The sequence below is a fragment of the Meles meles genome, chromosome 20 (genome assembly GCF_922984935.1).
Source record: "Meles meles chromosome 20, mMelMel3.1 paternal haplotype, whole genome shotgun sequence".
Taxonomy (NCBI): domain Eukaryota; kingdom Metazoa; phylum Chordata; class Mammalia; order Carnivora; family Mustelidae; genus Meles; species Meles meles.
This window is the reverse complement of record NC_060085.1, coordinates 22,817,432-22,835,631: the sequence shown is the minus strand read 5'-3', so window position 1 is coordinate 22,835,631 and position 18,200 is coordinate 22,817,432. Positions and strand designations below refer to the sequence as shown.

Genomic DNA, 18,200 nt, shown 5'->3' with positions numbered 1-18,200 from the left:
TCCATTTCAAGTCAGCATTTGTGTCCAGTGTGAGCTAACAGTCAGGTCCATTAATTCATTCATTGTATTTTACTAAAAAGATTTTTTTCTCCATCAGATTACTTAATACCTTGTTTTAAAAAAACAAACAACAATTGACCATATATATATATTTCTGGGTTTTCTATTCCACTCGAGTATTCTATATATCTATCTTTTTGCCAGGCTGACACTAAATCTACTTTGCATTAGAGTAAGTCTTGAAACCAGGTAGTGTAAGCCCTTCAACTTTGTCCATTGTCAAGATTATTTTGGTTATTATTTGGTTATGTGACAATCAGTAATTATATGTGAATTTTAGAATCAGCTTGTCAATGTCTTTTAAAAAAAAAAGCTATTTAGATTTATAAATGGGATAGCATTAGATGTGTACCATGATCATGGGACATCTTCATTTATTTAGACCATCTTCAATTTGACTAATCCGTGTTTTATGCTCTTCAGCGTAGAAATCTTCCATATCGTTCTCATCTTTATGCCCAAGTATTCTAATTTGTTGATGCTTCTATGCTTCCTCAAAGTTCATTTTTCACACACATACAGCTTGTAAACAGGAATAAAATTAATTTTTGTAAATTGATCCTATATTCTGTGACCTTGCTATGTTCATTTTTCATTTCTAACAGGTCTTTGGTCACTTTGTAAATAGAAATAGGTTTTCCTTTCTAATCATTCTACTTTTTCTTTTTCTTGTTTCAATGCACTAGCTAGTGCTTGTAGTATAACGTTGAAAAAAGGGGTGAGAGGAATGCTTGGGTGGCTCAGTTGGTTGGGTGGCTGCCTTCAGCTCTGGTCATGATCCTGGCGGCCAGGGATCGAGTCCCTCATCGGGCTCCTTGCTTGGCGGGAAGCCTGCTCCTCCCTCTGCCTCTGCCTGCCACTCTGTCTGCCTGTGCTCGCTCGCTCTCTCTCCCTCTCTCTCTCTGACAAATAAATAAATAACATCTTTTTTAAAAAAGGGGGGGGAGGTGAGAGAGGAAGGATTACCTTGTTTCTAAGCTTAGGAAAAAAAGCATTTCAGTCTTTCCCCATGAGGGATGGTATTAGGTACAGTCTTGTGAGGTTTTTGTTTTTTTGTAGACAACGTTTTTCAGGCTGAGGAAGTTCCCACGTATTCCTAGTTTGCTGAGTTTTTATCATGGTTACAGAACACGGCCAGTAGCATTTTCTGTATTTACTGAGATTATCATATGATTTTTCTCCTTCATTTGGTTAATATGGTAAATTACATTGTTTGAGTTTCCAGTGGTGAATCAACTTTGTATTGGTATAAACCCCATTTGTTTTTGAGGTATTGTTCCTTTCATCTTGCTTGGTTAGATTTGCTAATATTTGAGAATTTTTACGTCATATTAATGAAAGATGTTATAACGTCTGTTTGGTTTCGTATTCAGGTTATTCTGGCCTCATAAAAGAACATGGAAAATGTTCACTCTCAATTATCTGCCAAAGTTTTTTTTTTTTTAGGAATGACATTCTCAATCGTTTGACATAATTCACCTTTGACATCCTCGAGGCCTCTAGTTCTTTTTGAAAGATGGTTTGTGATTTTGAATTCTACTTAAAAAGCAAATAAAGGGGCTCCTTCATTTTTTATTTGAGTCCATTCCAGTAAGCTGTGTTTTTCAAGAAATTTGTCGATTTCTCCTGTTACAGAACTTATTCTCATAAAATGTTTTACCCTATTCTCTTGCTATTGTTTTAATGTCTGTGGTGATGTCCCTCTTTCATTACTAATAATTTATAATTTGCTTTTTTCTATTTTGATTAGTCTTGCTACAGATCTGATGTGAGTAAGCTTTTCAAAGAGCCCACTTTTGTCTTTGTTAACTTTACCTGTTATTTGTGTTTCCTATTTCATTGGTTTCCTTTCTTACTTTCCACTTACCTTGGACAAAATTTTGCCCTTCTTTTTCTAGACACTTAAACGATAATGTAGACTATTGAATTTAAACCTTTCCTCTTTCCCCCTCAGCACTCCTTGAGATGGATAACACGAATTCTGAGATGTTGCATTTTCATTTTCCAGGTTAATATTTTATCACATTTACTGTAATATTTCTCCTTGAATTGTAAGTTAGAGATATGTCATCTAATTTCCAAATATTTGGAGAACTGTCTAGACATTTTATTGTGATCGACTTCTACTTCACATTTATTGCTGTTAGAAAAAACATACTTCTGAGATTTCAATCTTGTTAAATTGAGTGAGACTTTTGATGCCCATATATGATCTACCTCGGTTAATGTTCCATATACTTCTGAACAGAATGTGTATTCTGCAGTTACTGGATATAGTGTTCCATAATTATCAATTCACTCAATTTGGCTGATAGTGCTTGGGTATTACCTATACTTAGTGTTTTCCTTCTCCTCGCTCTATCAATTATTGAAAGGGGATAAGAAGAACTTTCATCTGTGTTTGTGGATTTCTCAGTTTCCCCATGTACTTTTTACTTTACAGCGCTCCCTTCATGCACATTAAAGCTTATTTCTTCATGGATTTTATTTTTTTTTAAAGATTTTATTTATTTATCAGAGAAAGAGACACAGCGAGAGAGGGAACACAACCAGGGGAAGTGAGAGAGGGAGAAGCAGGGTTCCTGCTGAGCAGGGAGCCCAATGTGGGGCTCGATCCCAGGACCCTGGGATCATGACCTGAGCCGAAGGCAGACGTGTAACGACGGAGCCACCCAGGTGCCCCTCTTCATGTATTTTAAAGACATTTAGAATCCTCATATCTTCTTGATGAACTGATCCCTTTATGAGATGCTTGCTTGTATTGAAATTCCTTTTGTGTGGTATTAATATAGTTACCCCATTTTTTTGTTTTTAGTCTTTAAATTTATCACCTCTTGTATTTTTATATGCAGCTGACATGTCTTTTAATTAAATTGTGTCCACTTGCATTTAATGCACTTACTGATGTGGCTGGATTTATGTCTACCATCTTGCTATTGGTTTTTGGTTCATCCCACATGTTCTTTGTTCCTTTCCTGCCTTTATTTTGGATAACGGAGTATAATTACTATTTAGCGTTCCATTTTACCTCTTCTTTTGGCTTTTAAGGTAACACTTCTTAAACCACTGCTCTAAAGATTTACATAGTCATCCTGAATTTACTATAGCAAATTCAGTAAATCCCAAATTTACTACCATGAATTCATATTATTTCACATATAATGTAAGAACATTACAATAGTAAAATTCCATTTAATTCTATCTTTTGTGCTATCGTTGTCATATGGGTTTTTTAAACATACTGTGGTCCCTACAATGTGGTTATTACTTTCATTTTCATCATCTTTTAAAGAAATTCAGAAATGAGGAAAATTCCCTACTGGTTTTTACCATTTTTGGCGTTCCTTATTTTTTAATGTATATTTTTAAAATCTGGTATTATTTTCTTTAGCCTGAAGAATTTCCTTTAACACTTCCTATAGTGCAGATTTGCTGGTGACCAATCCTCCCTGCAAATTTCTTTAATTCATCTTAACTTTTTGAGGAACATGTTACTGAATACAGAGTTGTTTTTTTTTTTTTCTTTCAGCCCTCGAAAGATGCCATTCCACTGTTCTACAGCTGACATCGTATCTGAGAATAAGTCACTGTATAATCTCAGTTTCTCCCAGGACATAATTGCCTTTTCCTCTCTGGTTTCTTCTAAAATATTCTAGTTCTTATCCTCGGCAATTTGCCTTTGATGGGTCTAGATGTGCTTCTCCTTGTGTTTATACTGCCCGGGGTTTGTTAAGCATCCTGGACTTTGAATTCACAGTTTTTCAAAAAAATTTGCAACATTTGAGGCAAAATTATTTCTTTAGAAATTGTTTCTTCTTCAATCTCTCTTCTACTTCTGGAACTCCAGTTTCACAGTTATCTGATTAATATTGTCCTGGAGATCATTAAGTCTTCACTGACCTTTTCTCTTTTCCTCCCAGTGTTCTGTCTGTTGATTCCAGATATAGTATTACCTCTATTTCTTCACTAAGATTTGCCATCTGTTCCTTTGACATAGCCATCCTTTCCTTCAATTCTTTAAGTAGGTTTATAGTAGCAATTTCAAAGTCTTTCGTTTCTAATTGGAACACATTTGTCATCTCTCCATTTGTTTCTACTGACTTCTTCCCCGTGACTATGAATCATGTTTTCTTGCTTCTTTTCCTGTTCTGTGACTCTTAATGATGTGGAGAAACATTGGGGAGAACATCTGGATTCAGGTGTCTTCCGTAACGGGTGTTGACTTTTGTTCTGGCAGGTATCTACCTAACCGGCCCCTTAACGAGAGCCTTTTGAAACTTGTTTTTTAGCTTTGTTAGGGCAGTTCTAACAGTAGTTCTTCTTACAGAGAGAAAGGAGCCCCACCCCCAAGGCCTGGCTTTTCTGAAGTCTCAACTGAACATCCAATGTATGCCTCAAGGTCAGTCCATTCCAGCTGATCAGAACCCCCCGTTTCCCAGCGCGGAGAGGTTTCCAGCAGCTCACAGCTTCCTAGCGGCTGTTCTCCACCTTGCCATGATAGTCTCATCTGGCACATAGCAGCTTAGTTTATACTCAAAGATTTAAGAGAATCTTTCCAGAGCCCCTCCTCTGCACACCCCTCTTCAGCACCCTGCCCTAAAAATTCCAGCCGTCTCAGCAGCTCACTGTCTGGTCTTTGCCTCTTCAGCAAATAGTCTGCTGTCCTCTGCTGGGCGCTTCCTCCCTGTACCTTAATCCTAAGAGTGTCCTCAGGCAGAAAACCAGGGCAATTTTGGGGGCTTACTTGATGTGTTTCCATTCTCTTAGGGATCCCAATCCCACACTGCCCATTTCCATTGTCCTCGGGGCAGGGGGGGGAAACCTGCTTCAGAGGCTTTGGCCAGTTTTATAGCCGTTTATGGTAAACTGTCCACTCTGAAACTGTTACTGTGTTGTGGCTAGAAGTGAATTATAAAACAGTCTGAACTGGCCTCCCCATATCCAGTCTTCTAACTACCCAGTCCATGCAACTGCAGCAGCCACAGTGATTTTTATACGCGAATTTTTCCATTTTGTTAAGAAAATTTTCAAACATTCACAGAAGTACAAAGAATTATGCAGTCAACACCCCTACGCCTACCACCTAAATTCTGCAATTAACATTTTCTAGATTTTCTTTATCACCTCTCTATCCACCTTCTATCCATTCACAAAGTCATCTTATTTTGTCGTTGTTGTTGTTACCTTAAGGTAAGCTGAAGACATCATAACACAGAATCATTCTTCTAAGACACAAATATAAATCACAAACTTCCTGCTTCAAACTCACCAGTAGGTTTACCCTTTAGCTAATGACTGTGATGTGATCTAGGATGACCTTTCTTGATCTGGGTTTTGTTGATCAGTCTCTTCTCTCCAGCCTCCTTTCCCTGCTCCCCGGGTGCCTGTCCCCCTGGCTTTGCTCAGTTATTCCAACATCTGTTCCCTCCTACTGCAAGGCCTTTGAGGAGTTTTCCTTTGACTGGAATACCTTCCCCCAACCTCCTCCCCCATCTTGCCTGGATATGATGGCTGTTCGTTCATTCTTCCCTTCCTCCAGGAGGCTTCTCCTCAGCCCCTGGAAATCAGCTGTGCTGTTTAAACACTCTCACAGCACTCCATACCTTTCTTTCAAAGAATTTATAGAAGTTATCATTATAATCTTTGTCTTCCCCATTAGATAAAAGCTTCATATAACCAAAAACTCTACTTTGTCTCATTATTAGAAACCCAGAGCTTAGGAAGGTGTTTGGCAAATATATCTATTATTATGTAAGCACTTAAAAAATATTCATGAAATGATGACATCACTTTTTTCTTAAGAAGTCTAAGTAAGAGGGGGGGAAAAAGTACCTAGCAAGATTTCTTGCTTCTTATTAGTCCATTATAATGAAGCCAACCAGCAGATACAGGGTCAGACCCCAATATCGCCTCCAGGCATATTGCCCTCGTCCAGACTGCGGAGGAAGACAGTCACTCAGAAAGCCCTCTAGAGACAGGAAATCCACAATTTTTCGGGGCTTCTAGACAGCCAGTCTAAATTCTCATAACGCGGTGGCTCCGTGTCTTCATTCGATCCTCACAGATACAGCTCTGAATATCAGAGTTTTGTTTTGCTTCAGAGGGAAGACGTTTTGATGGTATCTGTCAGGGTTTAGAACCAGACACTGCTCAACACCTCACTCCGTGCCTCTACGCACGTGCTCTCCATCCTACGATATCAGAGCAACACGCGCCACTCCCCTCCACCTGGGGACCTGGGAGAGCCGTCTTGTACGGGAGGAGGCTACTTGGGGCTGGGTTCATGCATCAGCTAAATATGAAAATGAAACTCCAAGAAAGGAGCGACTGCCAGACTTGAGTCAAGATAAGCTCCCTGTACTAGGGACATCCTGGTCTTTGTAGGCAGAGCTGCCCGGCTAGACCAATATTTGCTGATCCCTGGCAGCAAGTCTACCAGCCTGCAAAAGCACATCTCACAGAAGGGGTGGGGGGTGGGGAGACTGACATAAGGTTGACAATAGCATCTTAGGAGCAATCATCATTATGTTTCTCAAAGAAGGCAAATTATTGAATTCATAAACATTCCTTCCGTTGTAAAAGTGACAACAACAGTTAGGGCCACCGATCGCATAGGGAACATGGGAAAATTATGGCTTTAATTTTGACCATTAAATTACTAGCAGCTTTATGAAGAGCTGGGTTTGTGGATGGAAGTACTGTAGTGAATCCTCCTCCCCCAGGACTTGGGATCAACAGACTCAACAGCCTGCCGTACACAATGCCAACACCAGCACTACCTCTCCCCCTCTCCTAACTGCCCATCAACACACCAGAGGGGGGCGGAGGGAAGGCTGCCTGCCGGTGAAGCCGCTGCTTAGCACAGAGCTCTCCAGCAGCAGGACCGGCACCCGGGAGGGCACACGTGGCCAGAGGTGCCTCCCGGTCCTCTGAGGTCTTTGCTCTGCATTATTAAAAAGGAACCCGGTCAGGAACAGATGATAGCCACAGCTGACAAGTGAGAGAGCTCTCCTGAATGCGCTGCTAGTGCCTGGCTGGCTGCTGGCCACTGCCGTTGCCACGGAAACAGACGTCAGCTTGATGGAAACAAGGATCAGCGAAAACTTTCACTTACCTCTGCTTCCACTGATCCCCACAGCCATTTCTATGGAAACAGTAGCTTTGAGCCAGTGGCGGCGAAGTTACCACTCACGTGTTAATGTCAGGTGTGACTAGCAGCCCGTGCCCTCAGGTACCGCAGTACCAATAGCACCAGGATCCAGCTGCCAGCTACCCCCCAATAGCCTTTTAACTCTGCAACAAGAAAGTTCAGAAGTTTGAAAGTATAGATAACCGTTTAGCCTGGTTCTTCCTGAGAAAGAGGAAAGACAGCATTCTTCATGTGTAACTGCGGCGGGGCTCAGTTCCTTGTTCTACCCAAGCCAAACCAGGTGAAGGCATTAAAGGGTCCATGACGCTTTCCCTTGACCTTCAACCTCACTCACAGCATGACTTCCAAATGCAAGAGAGACTTCCAACTGTTGGACAGATCTTTCACACATTAGCCTACTCAGACCAAAGATAAATCCAGCTAAATGGGAGAAAATATGTTTTGCTGCCACTGATGATTAAACTCATCTTTGTCTGGAATTCTGGTAGCATGATCATCACGAATTACATACAGATTTTTTTTTTTTTTTTTTTTTTGGAGTCATAAGATCTACTAAGAACCCTGTACCCTCTTTGTCATTTTTAGACTAGACCTCGATGTCGTTTCCTAGTCTGCTGGTCAGGATACAGAATTAAGTCATGAATCAACACAACTTCATTCCGTAATATAGCGACACCCAATCCCATGGGCAGCCTGACTACCCCATCGCCTAACAACGCCCATTTTCAAATGCTGTAAGCAATTCAACGACTCTTCTAAGACACAGTTATGTCAGAGCAGCTAGGTATAGGAGGAAATTCTGGTGTTCGTTTTCAATCAGCAGATGCCAGTAAAGTGTTGAATGAGAGCAAAATCTAATTCCAGTCATGAATAATTTATAAGAATGCCTCTTCCCAGAGGTTATGTCTCCACTTAGAAAACATTCACAAGTGATACAATGACCATCTACCTGCTATGTTTTGCCTCCTGAGTCAGTATTCAAGGAGAAGTCAGAGGCCATCTCTGACATTCCATGGCTCAGTATGGTGGGGATTTAAATGGACCAGGGTGCAAACGATGAGGCCCCAAACCAGATCCTGCTCTGGAAAATCCCCAAATCACGCAGTCCAGAGTCCCATGGCTACCACCATCCTCCCTCCCCATTCCCTCCGTGCCCACAGCTGCCTGGCAAAAGAGCCATGCATGAGTCTTCATGAGGCCCTGGGATCTAGTGCAACTAGAGCGGGGTATAGAAAGACCCCAACGGTGAAACTCAGAACGATCCCCTGGTTTGAAAATGGCCTTTTCAATAATGCCTCATCTCCTCCATGTTCCTTCAAAACTTCTGAAGTTAAGATAAATGGGCCTTCAGTAACATACAATTAGAACAATGATTTAAAAAGATAGCTGTGATCTGGTAAATTGGAACTTACTGGGACACAAAGAACAACACTTAGAGGTGCAGGACTTTGAACCGAGAGACTTGGGCTGGGTTCACATTCAGTCTTAGGTCACAAAATCTGCTTTACAAAGAAACACTTCTCTTCTAACATGCAAAGCCTGCTTAAGAAAGTGTTTCAAATATTTTCCCTAAGATGCTGGCAAAACCAAAGCTCCGAATTCATAGGCGAGTTACAAATGATTTTAATCTATTCTTTAAAGCAGGCCCAGGAGGTGGTTTATGTAACAATATCCTTCAGTAATCATTGGCTTATGTCATTATATATACACGTGTGTACGCAACGAAACATTTAAAAATATTATATAACTTTGACTTTCCACTAATGTAGGCCAATCTTGGCCCATTATTACTAGTTTAAAAGGACTGAGTTGATTCGATTTTTTCTTGCATCAAATCACGTTTTCTCTTCTCTCACGCAAGCCACCACAGTGCCAAAGAGGAAGCACGCTCTGCTCTCGTGCACGGAATCCTCACACAACCCACGCGGTTGGTGTGATCAGCTCCATTGCACAGATGAAGAAATTGAGGCTCAAGCAGAATCACGTCTTGGCTCTCCAACTCTAAATCTGGTATGATTAACCACAATGCTACAAAAAGGCCTTTCCCCTACATTGTGCAAAAAAAATCACTGTCAGAGAGAACCTGAGTCACGACAATTTAGAGCTGTAAGACACTCTGTGGCTGACAAAGAACTTCCATGCCCTCCTCTTGGGGGCACAGAGTACAGGACTCATGTGTAAATAAAGCTCGGTTCCCATGGTCACTTCCTGGGAAATCCAGAAAATGGCACACTTTGATTTCCAAAGAGCCCCTGTGTCCGTCACCACTTCATCCAGAGAGGGGACAGGGAGGAGGTCCATGGATTTAGGATGAAGATGCACTCACTGAGTATAATCCTTTACTCCTTTACTTCTACGTTCATTAGCTGAGATAAAGCCAGCTCCCCAGTGGGGGAGGGGGGCTGCACAGCGGGGCCATCCCTCCTTGAGAGACCAGGAGACCAAAGCTCAGGGATACAAAGTGAAGTCCTAGAGTTGGTGAGTGACACTGGGAGGACCAGAACTCAGACCTTCACCTCTACCAGTGTCTTCTTGGGGGTCTGAACCACGCCTTGGGGGCCTTACCACAGGTATGCCTAGCATCTGGCGGGTCCTGCAGGTGAAGAAGTGAGCCCACTGCCCAGGACCACCATTTCCCCCCCTGGGAATCTGGCAGTGATTCTAAAGAAACCAAGCACTGGGACACCAGCGAATTCTCTTATTCTATTTCCTGGCAAAAAACCTCAAAAGGGACAAGGCGTTAAATGAACAATTTTAAAAATAGAAAAAAAAAAAAAAATCAAGCTTCTAAAAACAAAACCAAACCAAAAACCACACACACATACACATAAACAAACAAACAAACAAACAAAACCCAGAAAATAAAAAAACCCCAGCATGAGAAAAGACAAATCTGTCTGACTTACAGACGTAAATGAGACATTCTTTCCAATCCCTGGCCATAAGGGGACCATCTCCTCAATGACAGTGTGGAATTGCAGCCCAAGCTACAGACCTTCTCAGCTCCCCCTCCCCAGAGAACGCTCTCGTCAGAGACAAAAGTCTTCATCTGTGTTCATGCTTGGTTACACAGGGTGCACACTTTATAAACTTCATACTCACCTTGAGAAAAGCCATCTGTTGTAAAACCAAAGATTTTTCCAAAGCATCCGTCTTAGAATGCTTTCAACACGTACCAACACCAAACCAAGTGTGCAGGTTAAAACCAGGTCACCAATACAATAGGATGGCATGGCCACACACACACACACACACACACACACACAGCCAAGGGCAGAAACCACGTATTTCCGATGGGTTAACAGACTTAAAGACACACAAGCATCATTGAATGAATCTTCAACAGAAGACGATAGTTCCAGATTTCTAAAATGGGAGGCTTTTAGTTCAGCGCTTTAAGGATTATGTGGACGCTGGTCTAGTGTCCCCTCCGGGGCCACGCGACACAAGTTGTCTTCCTTTTAACATCTACCTCCCTCCTGTGTTCCCTACAAAAATTGTGAAGACTCTAAGACTAAAGCAAATCTTTAAAAATGCAATGAGGAAGTGCTTTTTTTGAATTCTTTGTTGCTGTGGGGGCCAGTCAAGGGGGAAGAGCGGGGTGGAGGGGCAGGGGCAGGGGGTTGTCCAGGAAGGTGGGAGCAAGCTCCTGATCTGCTTCACAACCTTCTCCCCACTGGGCAATGACAGCCTGAGCCCAGGGCCCCGTCAGTGGCTTAGACACCCCGGCACCTCTGTTCTCTGGCCCGGCGCCGGCCACGCCACTGCAGTCTCCCTCAAAATGGATCTACTTTTGTTCTGATACCAAAAGGTTTTCAAATTACTTATTACTGTCCCTAAAATAGATCCCAGTAAACTGGTTGTCCCACAAGGGTGTCCCTGTGGTCAGCCTCCATGGGGGTCAACATTTAACGCTGGCCATTCTGATAAGGAGCCCCTCGGCCCACCTTGTCCTTTCCCCTGTCTCCAGCTGCTTCATCCTATGCCCGGGGGGTGGCTCCTGCTCTGGGAAGCTTGGAGATAAGGCATGTCACTGGCACTGTTAAAATTAGCAGTTTCCATGGCCTCAGTCAGTTTGGTGGAACTTAGGAGACATGGGGCGCCAAGGAATGCACGTCAGCATCGCTATTAACCTCGTGCAGGCCGTTCCTGAGGCAAAAGAGGCGCTAGGCTGTTTCCCCAGGGATAAAGTCGACCCCTACCAGCCCAACCCTACCTTACAGCCATAGAGCTTCATTGGCCTGAAAGCACCTTCCAAGTGCCAAGACTTTCACAGCGGGGGGCCTTGCAGAGTCAGTCCTCTGTGGGTGGGGGCTTAGTGGGGGGGGAGATGAGGTCACACCCTCAGCCCGGCCCCACCCCCTCCCTGGGGGCCTGGGCTCTAGGAAGGGGCTTCCTGAGACGCACAGTCCCTGGTGTGAAATGGACCACATTCCGTCAAGGAGAACTGCAAATACATTACCGCCTGAAGACAGGCGGGGCAGTTTAGGGTGAACAAGTTACTGTGCTCTCTGCTCTGGAGAAGACCCTGTTCAGTCAAGGGCGATACAGGGCACCTTGCCGACTCGGCATTCCGTGAAGGCAGCCCCCCCCCCCCCACCCTGAGACACAAACTTGGAAAGAGGAAGATAACGCAGGTGAGAATTCGATCACGTGGAATCAAGGGTCCCACCAGTATCTCCTGAGGAAGTGTGAGCCCAGTGCGTGACAAAGGCTCCTCTGGGGAGATGGGGCTCCTGGGCCCCCAGGTGGGGCCCCTACTTTCCAACACTGGTTAAGTTCCGGAGCAGCTTCTGGGAGAGCCCAGACAGCCCCTTCTTCCTCCTCAGGGTGCTCTTCTTTCTGGGTGTCTGTGGGAGGTGAGGATACAGAGCTACCCCAGGGGCTTGGGACGGCATCTGTGGGTACAGGCCAGGCAGAGCCCAGAAACACCGGAATCCCCTTCCCAAGTCAGCCTCCACTCTCCACGGAGAATCCTCTCTATGGGTGGGGATGGGGGGGCGCGAGGTCATCCAAGGAGTAGAGGCAGCCAACTGACATTTCAAATATGGTGACTGAGTGAGGAGGACCCTAAGGCCACAGAAGTGTGTACGCAGAAGCTGCTCATTACTCTGCATTAGGGATTCCACAAGCGAAGACTAATCATGAGTTAGAGCGACAATTCACACAGTGACAGCAGCAAAAATACAAGCAAATAAATGACTTGAAGGATGTAAGATTCTGAAATTGTTCAGGACTTATGTGCTAATCGAGGTCCATTCCTCCTTCTCAATAACATCTGAAACGCCCTGGATATATTCGTGATAGGCTGTGGGTAACTCAAAAAGGCCAGGTTATATACTAATGGGAACACAGGCACAAAAGACATAATGCCCTTTCCTGGGGGGGGGGGGGGCGGGTCACCAAGGCTGGGACTCCTTTCAGTCCCTTGCAATCCGCTTCTGCACGTGGGCACACCAATGAGCCCGGCTGCAGGGACACCCTTTCGTGAGATTAATAACGTGTGGCAAGCATCAGAAACACGGAGTCTCACAGACAAGGTACAGGTAGAGAGAATCACAGTTCAGTCCAAAAGCAACACACAGAAGGGACGTCAGAGTCCACACGCATGCAGAGAGGCCGCAGGGAGCAGCGGGGGGACGCATGGAGCCGCCCCACACGAGGCGGCAACGGACTGTGCAACACACATCTGACTGCTTACCCACTAAGGACACCAAGAACCAGGTTAAGGACGAAAAATGAGCCAAGGATGATCAGACTAACAAAATACACCCATGGCCATTCCCATCCTATCGCATCATTTACCTGTAAAAATGTAAGGAGATCAGTTATCAGTTATCCATTCACTAAAGAGCGGAGTCCCAGGGGCAGCTGCCAGACCACTCAGGGCTTTGAGGGAACACTACTGCTCTGAGGACAGGGACTCCACCCAGGACCTTCCATTTTTGTCTTCGGGTAAGGACAAGTGCCGCTGCTGAAGTCGGCCAGGACCAGCTCGTTTAGCTACTGTTTTGTACCAATTAATCTGCATATTGGGATCCAGACCAATAAAGCAATTATAAATGTATCTCATTTTAGGACAGACAAAAAGGGCAAGAAATGAAATCTATTTAAATCCCAAGCAACAGCGCTGATTAATTTCTGGTCGATAACTGTTCCATAGCTTTCTTTCAGTCAAGGCTGGTGAGGTTCCAGGAAGCATCTCGGTTCGGGAAGCCTCAGCAGGAGAGAAAGCATCTCGGGGGACACAGGACGTGTCTGGCACCCACCCGGCCGCCCCCACCTAACAAAACCTGTGTGGTCCTGGCAACTGCCCTTAGGACTCCGCTTTCAAGATGAAAGAGGTGTCGCTTACCCGCTCAATACACCAAGTACAAGATTTAGTACGAAAAATGACCCAAAGATGACGAGACTGACAAAATACACCCAGGGCAATTCAAATCCCATAGCATCATTCATCTGCAAGAAATAAGATGGTCTCATAGGAGTGGGTTAAAAAGAGGATCTAATAAAGAGAGAGGGTCATGTTAGAGACAGCATTCTATACATTGAATTAAACATTTACTTAGATTTGGATCAGAGACAACGGTAGCCAAGGCACATTCACTATATATTCCCAACACACACGCACGCACACACACACACATGCACACACACACACGTGCACACACACCCAGTTAGAGTCATCAAAGCTTTCAGGGCAAATAATAGCAGACTTTGACACAGGCATGGAAATCAGCTGGGATCTGGCTCTTTCTCCCTGGAAACAGTCTTGGATCCTGGATTTTCAGAACAGATCTTGGTCAAGCTCTTCTAAGCTAGTGCTTAGCGGGAAAGGATTGCCTACTCTACCCAAGTTGTTAGAACTTTCTGCTTTTAAAATTCGTGATGGTGGAAAAGTCTTACTTAAAGAGACAAACTTGTAACACCTGACTCTATAAATTCTTTTCCTTAAAAAAACAAAAAAAAACCCGGGGCGCCTGGGTGGCTCAGTGGGTTAAAGCCTCTGCCTTCGGCTCGGGTCATGATCCCAGGGTCCTGGGATCGAGCCCCGCATCGGGCTCTCTGCTCAGCGGGGAGCCTGCTTCCTCCTCTCTCTCTCTGCCTACTTGTAATTTCTGTCTTTCAAATAAACAAATAAAATCTTTAAAAAAAAAAAAGAAAAAAAGAAAAAAACCCTAAAATAATAAATTTCTATTGGGAGCCAGCCTATCCAAAGAAACTTAACCCACCTAAAATCTAGATTATATACCATCAGTGAGGGCATGCACAGCTCAATGAACACAAAGAGGAAAGTGTTCAGAAGTTGACTACTCATACTCAAGGATGCTTTGGGGAATGAGATTTTTGCAAACTGTACCCAAGGAAGAACCCAGGAAAAAGAAAGACGTGCTTATCCCCCACACCTATCTTTGACCTAGACAACCCACCCTGGGAGAGCTGGCTTTAGCTGTGAGCTGACCTGGACGAGGTGAAAGAGAGCTGGTCCAGAGAAACCCTGTGCCATTACTTCGGGAACAATCTCAAGCATCCCAGTCAGAGGTGGCCTCCGTGGCAGACCCTCACCAGGGAGGTTCGGTCATGAATAGCTCTCATGCAGGAGCCAACAGGTGCTTCAAGGTTCATGGCTAGAGATGGAACTTCCCAGCAGCACAGGTCTGTGTTAAATTAGGCAAACACTTCTCCCAGGAAGGAGGTGTTCAGGACCAGTCCAGGGACAGAATGAAAGACCACGGGCCTGACTTTGCTGAGCACCCAGAATCTTGCCCAACAGAACTGTATGTGGTCTGTGAGAGTCATGGTTCCTGCCTTACAGGTGCAAGCCCCTTTGACCTTGAAGCACGTGCTTTTCTTCCATTTTACCTGGCTCCTGATTTTAGCTTTAGCTTTGCAGAACGAAGTGCATGCATTTCACTATGTTTGCTTCATGCAGAAGCCAAAGAGGAAAAGAGAACATTTAAAAAAAAAAAAAAAAAAAAAGGACCTAACATCTGTTGAAGTCTAGGGAGAGGGCATTAAATCCCTTATGAAACACCTGTTTGGCCACATGAAAATTGATGTGCTTAATAGAACTCCTATCAGTCTGCACATCTCACATTGGCAATTAGAGTAATGAATGAACCCGGGCCGTGGCTGCAATTGTTGATCTAATTCAGCTGGATAAACTAATTTCAGCAGGAAGGCAGAGGGTAATTCTTCCAAAGCAACGACACCACTAAACTTATTTAAAGAGCGGTGTGTGGAGGAGAAGACCCAGGCTGCCCCGCGTGGTGGCCGGAGCCCCACCTGGAGTCCGGACCTTCCACGGAGACCTCCCTGAGCTTGTTTCCTCTGGGCTGGAGCAGAGCAGGCAACAGGGGGAGAGCATGCTTGTGGGGTGAGGGAAGGAAGGGCAAAGTCCGGGACTCTCATCAGGAGACCTCCCTCTTGTGCAGCTCAGGCGCTGGAGGCCCGCCCTGGGAGGGCTGGCGCCAGCTGTCAGCTGACTGGAATGAGGTGAAAGAGGGCTGCTCAGCAGCCAGGCCTTCTGCTTTACCAATCCTCAGTCAGATCTCTTGTTTGCTGTTCCAGCAAATGTTCTAGGAAGAGCGGTCTGTTACACTTAGGAGGGCACTTTTTTTTTTAATTAAAGAGCTTTTAACATCTTATGAGTAGGTGTTAGATAGATTTGCATTTACTTGGAGCAGAAATACCAACTGGAACGACAGCTGGGGGCTGGAGGGAAGGCCATGGAAGATGGTCTCGAACTCTCCAGAAGGTGGGGGAAGACAAACAAAACTTAAGCTCTAAGGGCCAGTCTTTCTCCAAAACTCAACCTTCTCAACCCACGTCTCTTCTCAGAGGCTAGCATTTCTCAGACCTTACCATATACACAGAGCTAGTAAAAACTGGCAAGCTATTCCCCAAAATACCCAAATGACAACAGAGACTCTGCCGGGGATTTTGTCTGCATGGGTTTATCAACAAGGAAAAACTCAGCACGAGCTGAGGATTTCAGTTTAGATTCATTCTTAAAAGATTCACATCAAAGTCATCATATGGGGTCACCCGGTGCCTAGAAAACAAGAATCTTTTTAGTTTATGTTTTTCCTTTCATTTCAAAGGCTGAGATGCACAATCTTATCTCCAATTAAAGACCAACCTAAGGCTTTTTTTCACCCCCTAGGTGGTGAAAACACTACTGTGAACCTGGTATACTGGTCGTGGCTCCCCTTAAGGAAGGAATGAGAGAAAGGGATGCCCTCAGCTAACGAGAGGAATTACCCAGGTGTCTTGAATGAAACAAGTGGTCAGTTTGACCATGAGAACTTCCTGTTGGGAGTCTGGCAGCCAGCCCCTCCAGAGGTGTGTTCATTGAGGAAAGAGCTTGGCGCTAAAGCAAAAGGTCATGGGTGATTTACATATGGTAGCTCTCTCCTAAAACCAACCCTATTTTAATTTCCTACCTTTAAAAAAATTTCCTCTGAATTGAAGAACTGATCATGTAGTCTAAGTGTGCATCTTGCAGAAAATTAAAGCCCAGAGAGTTGTGATGACCTACCCAAGGTCACACACTCAGCCCTATCCAGCCTTCATGCTCTTCCCCTGCTGCCTCCATAGACAACAAATATGTGTGGGTCAGATGACAGTGTAGTTATGCTTATGGAATGCTTATAAAAGAGCTCTAGAAGGACTTTTTTCCCCCATCAGAAATGGTTAATCCCACTCCCACATATCCCAAGTGTTCTAAGTATGTCTTCCTGCATATTAGACCCACCCGCCTTTTTCTCAAGACCCAGCCGTCCCTTTGCCAGAAATTCTTGAGAATCAGGCATCAGTGAGCTTGACGACACTGACTGACTGACCGAATGTAATCTTGACAAGATGGGAAGTAATCCCTGGCAAAGACTTTGCCCACCATATACAAACACCTAAAGGATTGAGAAACTTGCTCTTAATCAATATCTACAACCTAATCTCCTTAGTTCTCTGTCAAGATGTTCCCTTTATACTCTAGTTGTACAAAAAAATTGATATTTAGGGGCGTCTGAGTAGCTCAGTCGTTAAGCGTCTCCCTTCAGCTCCGGTCATGACCCCACGATCCTAGGATTGAGCCCCACATCAGGCTCCCTGCTCAATGTGAAGTCTGCTTCTCCCTTTCTCACTCCTCCTTTTTGTGTTCCCTCTTGTGCCGTCTGTCAAATAAATTTGTCAAATCTTTAAAAAAATTGATATCCAAACATGGCCCCTCTACACTGAGGCAATGGGACTGTACCATGAGGAGCAGGAGTAATCAGTGTTTGTTGAGCACCTGCTCTGTGCCAGGAACTACGCTGGTCAAGGGAGGTCTGTTCTGGAACACAGCTGTGTATCTTCCACCTGACCATGGCCCGTTAAATATTAAGAATGTTTGGCGTCTTGGCTCTTGTCTATCTCCCTGATGAGTTAATAAATGTAATCAACACATAATTAAAAACAACCTGATGTGTTTCAGAGGATAAGATCTTCGTGAACTGTATGGGAGATCACTTACCTGCCCTCTTGTGTTCTAGAATGATTCACAAATCTCTGACAGTGGAGAACACCAAGGAAAGAGTGCTGGGTTCCAGTCTGGAGGAGGGGTCACCAAACTATGACCTGTGGGCCAATCCCAGCCCATCACCTGCCTTGGCACAGCCCTTGAGCTAAAAAATAGCTTTTTCATTTTTGAATAGTTGGGAGGGGAATCAAAAGACTCTTTCATGACACATGAGTGTTCTACAAAGCTCAGAGTCTAGGGTCCAGAAATGAAATTTTAATCGAACAGAGCCACAGCCATTTATGTGTTATCTGTACCCGCTTCTGAGTCACATGGGGAGACAGAAGGCAGAACGGTGTCATTGTTACAGATATATTATGGTCTGCAAGGCCAAACATAGTTACTATCTGGCCTCTTATAGGTCTATAGACCCCTGTTCTAGATCAAGAACCCCAGGCCCTAGCCGTAGGATCCTAGGGATAGTGGCCTTTC

The 18,200-nt window shown here is 44.4% G+C and overlaps 1 protein-coding gene across 7 annotated transcripts in view; it reads right to left on the bottom strand.

The window, feature by feature from the left end:
• Positions 1-18,200, bottom strand: part of CACNA1D (calcium voltage-gated channel subunit alpha1 D) — a 296,933-nt gene that overhangs the window by 119,643 nt on the left and 159,090 nt on the right. For 4 of the 7 annotated variants that reach the window (XM_045990264.1, XM_045990266.1, XM_045990269.1 and 1 more), the window contains exon 8: positions 13,566-13,669. In XM_045990264.1, coding sequence (XP_045846220.1) covers positions 13,566-13,669 — 104 coding nt within the window. Of the gene's footprint in view, positions 1-12,911; positions 13,016-13,565; positions 13,670-18,200 lie in introns of all 7 variants that reach the window. The other 3 variants (XM_045990265.1, XM_045990267.1, XM_045990270.1) reach the window with 1 other exon arrangement.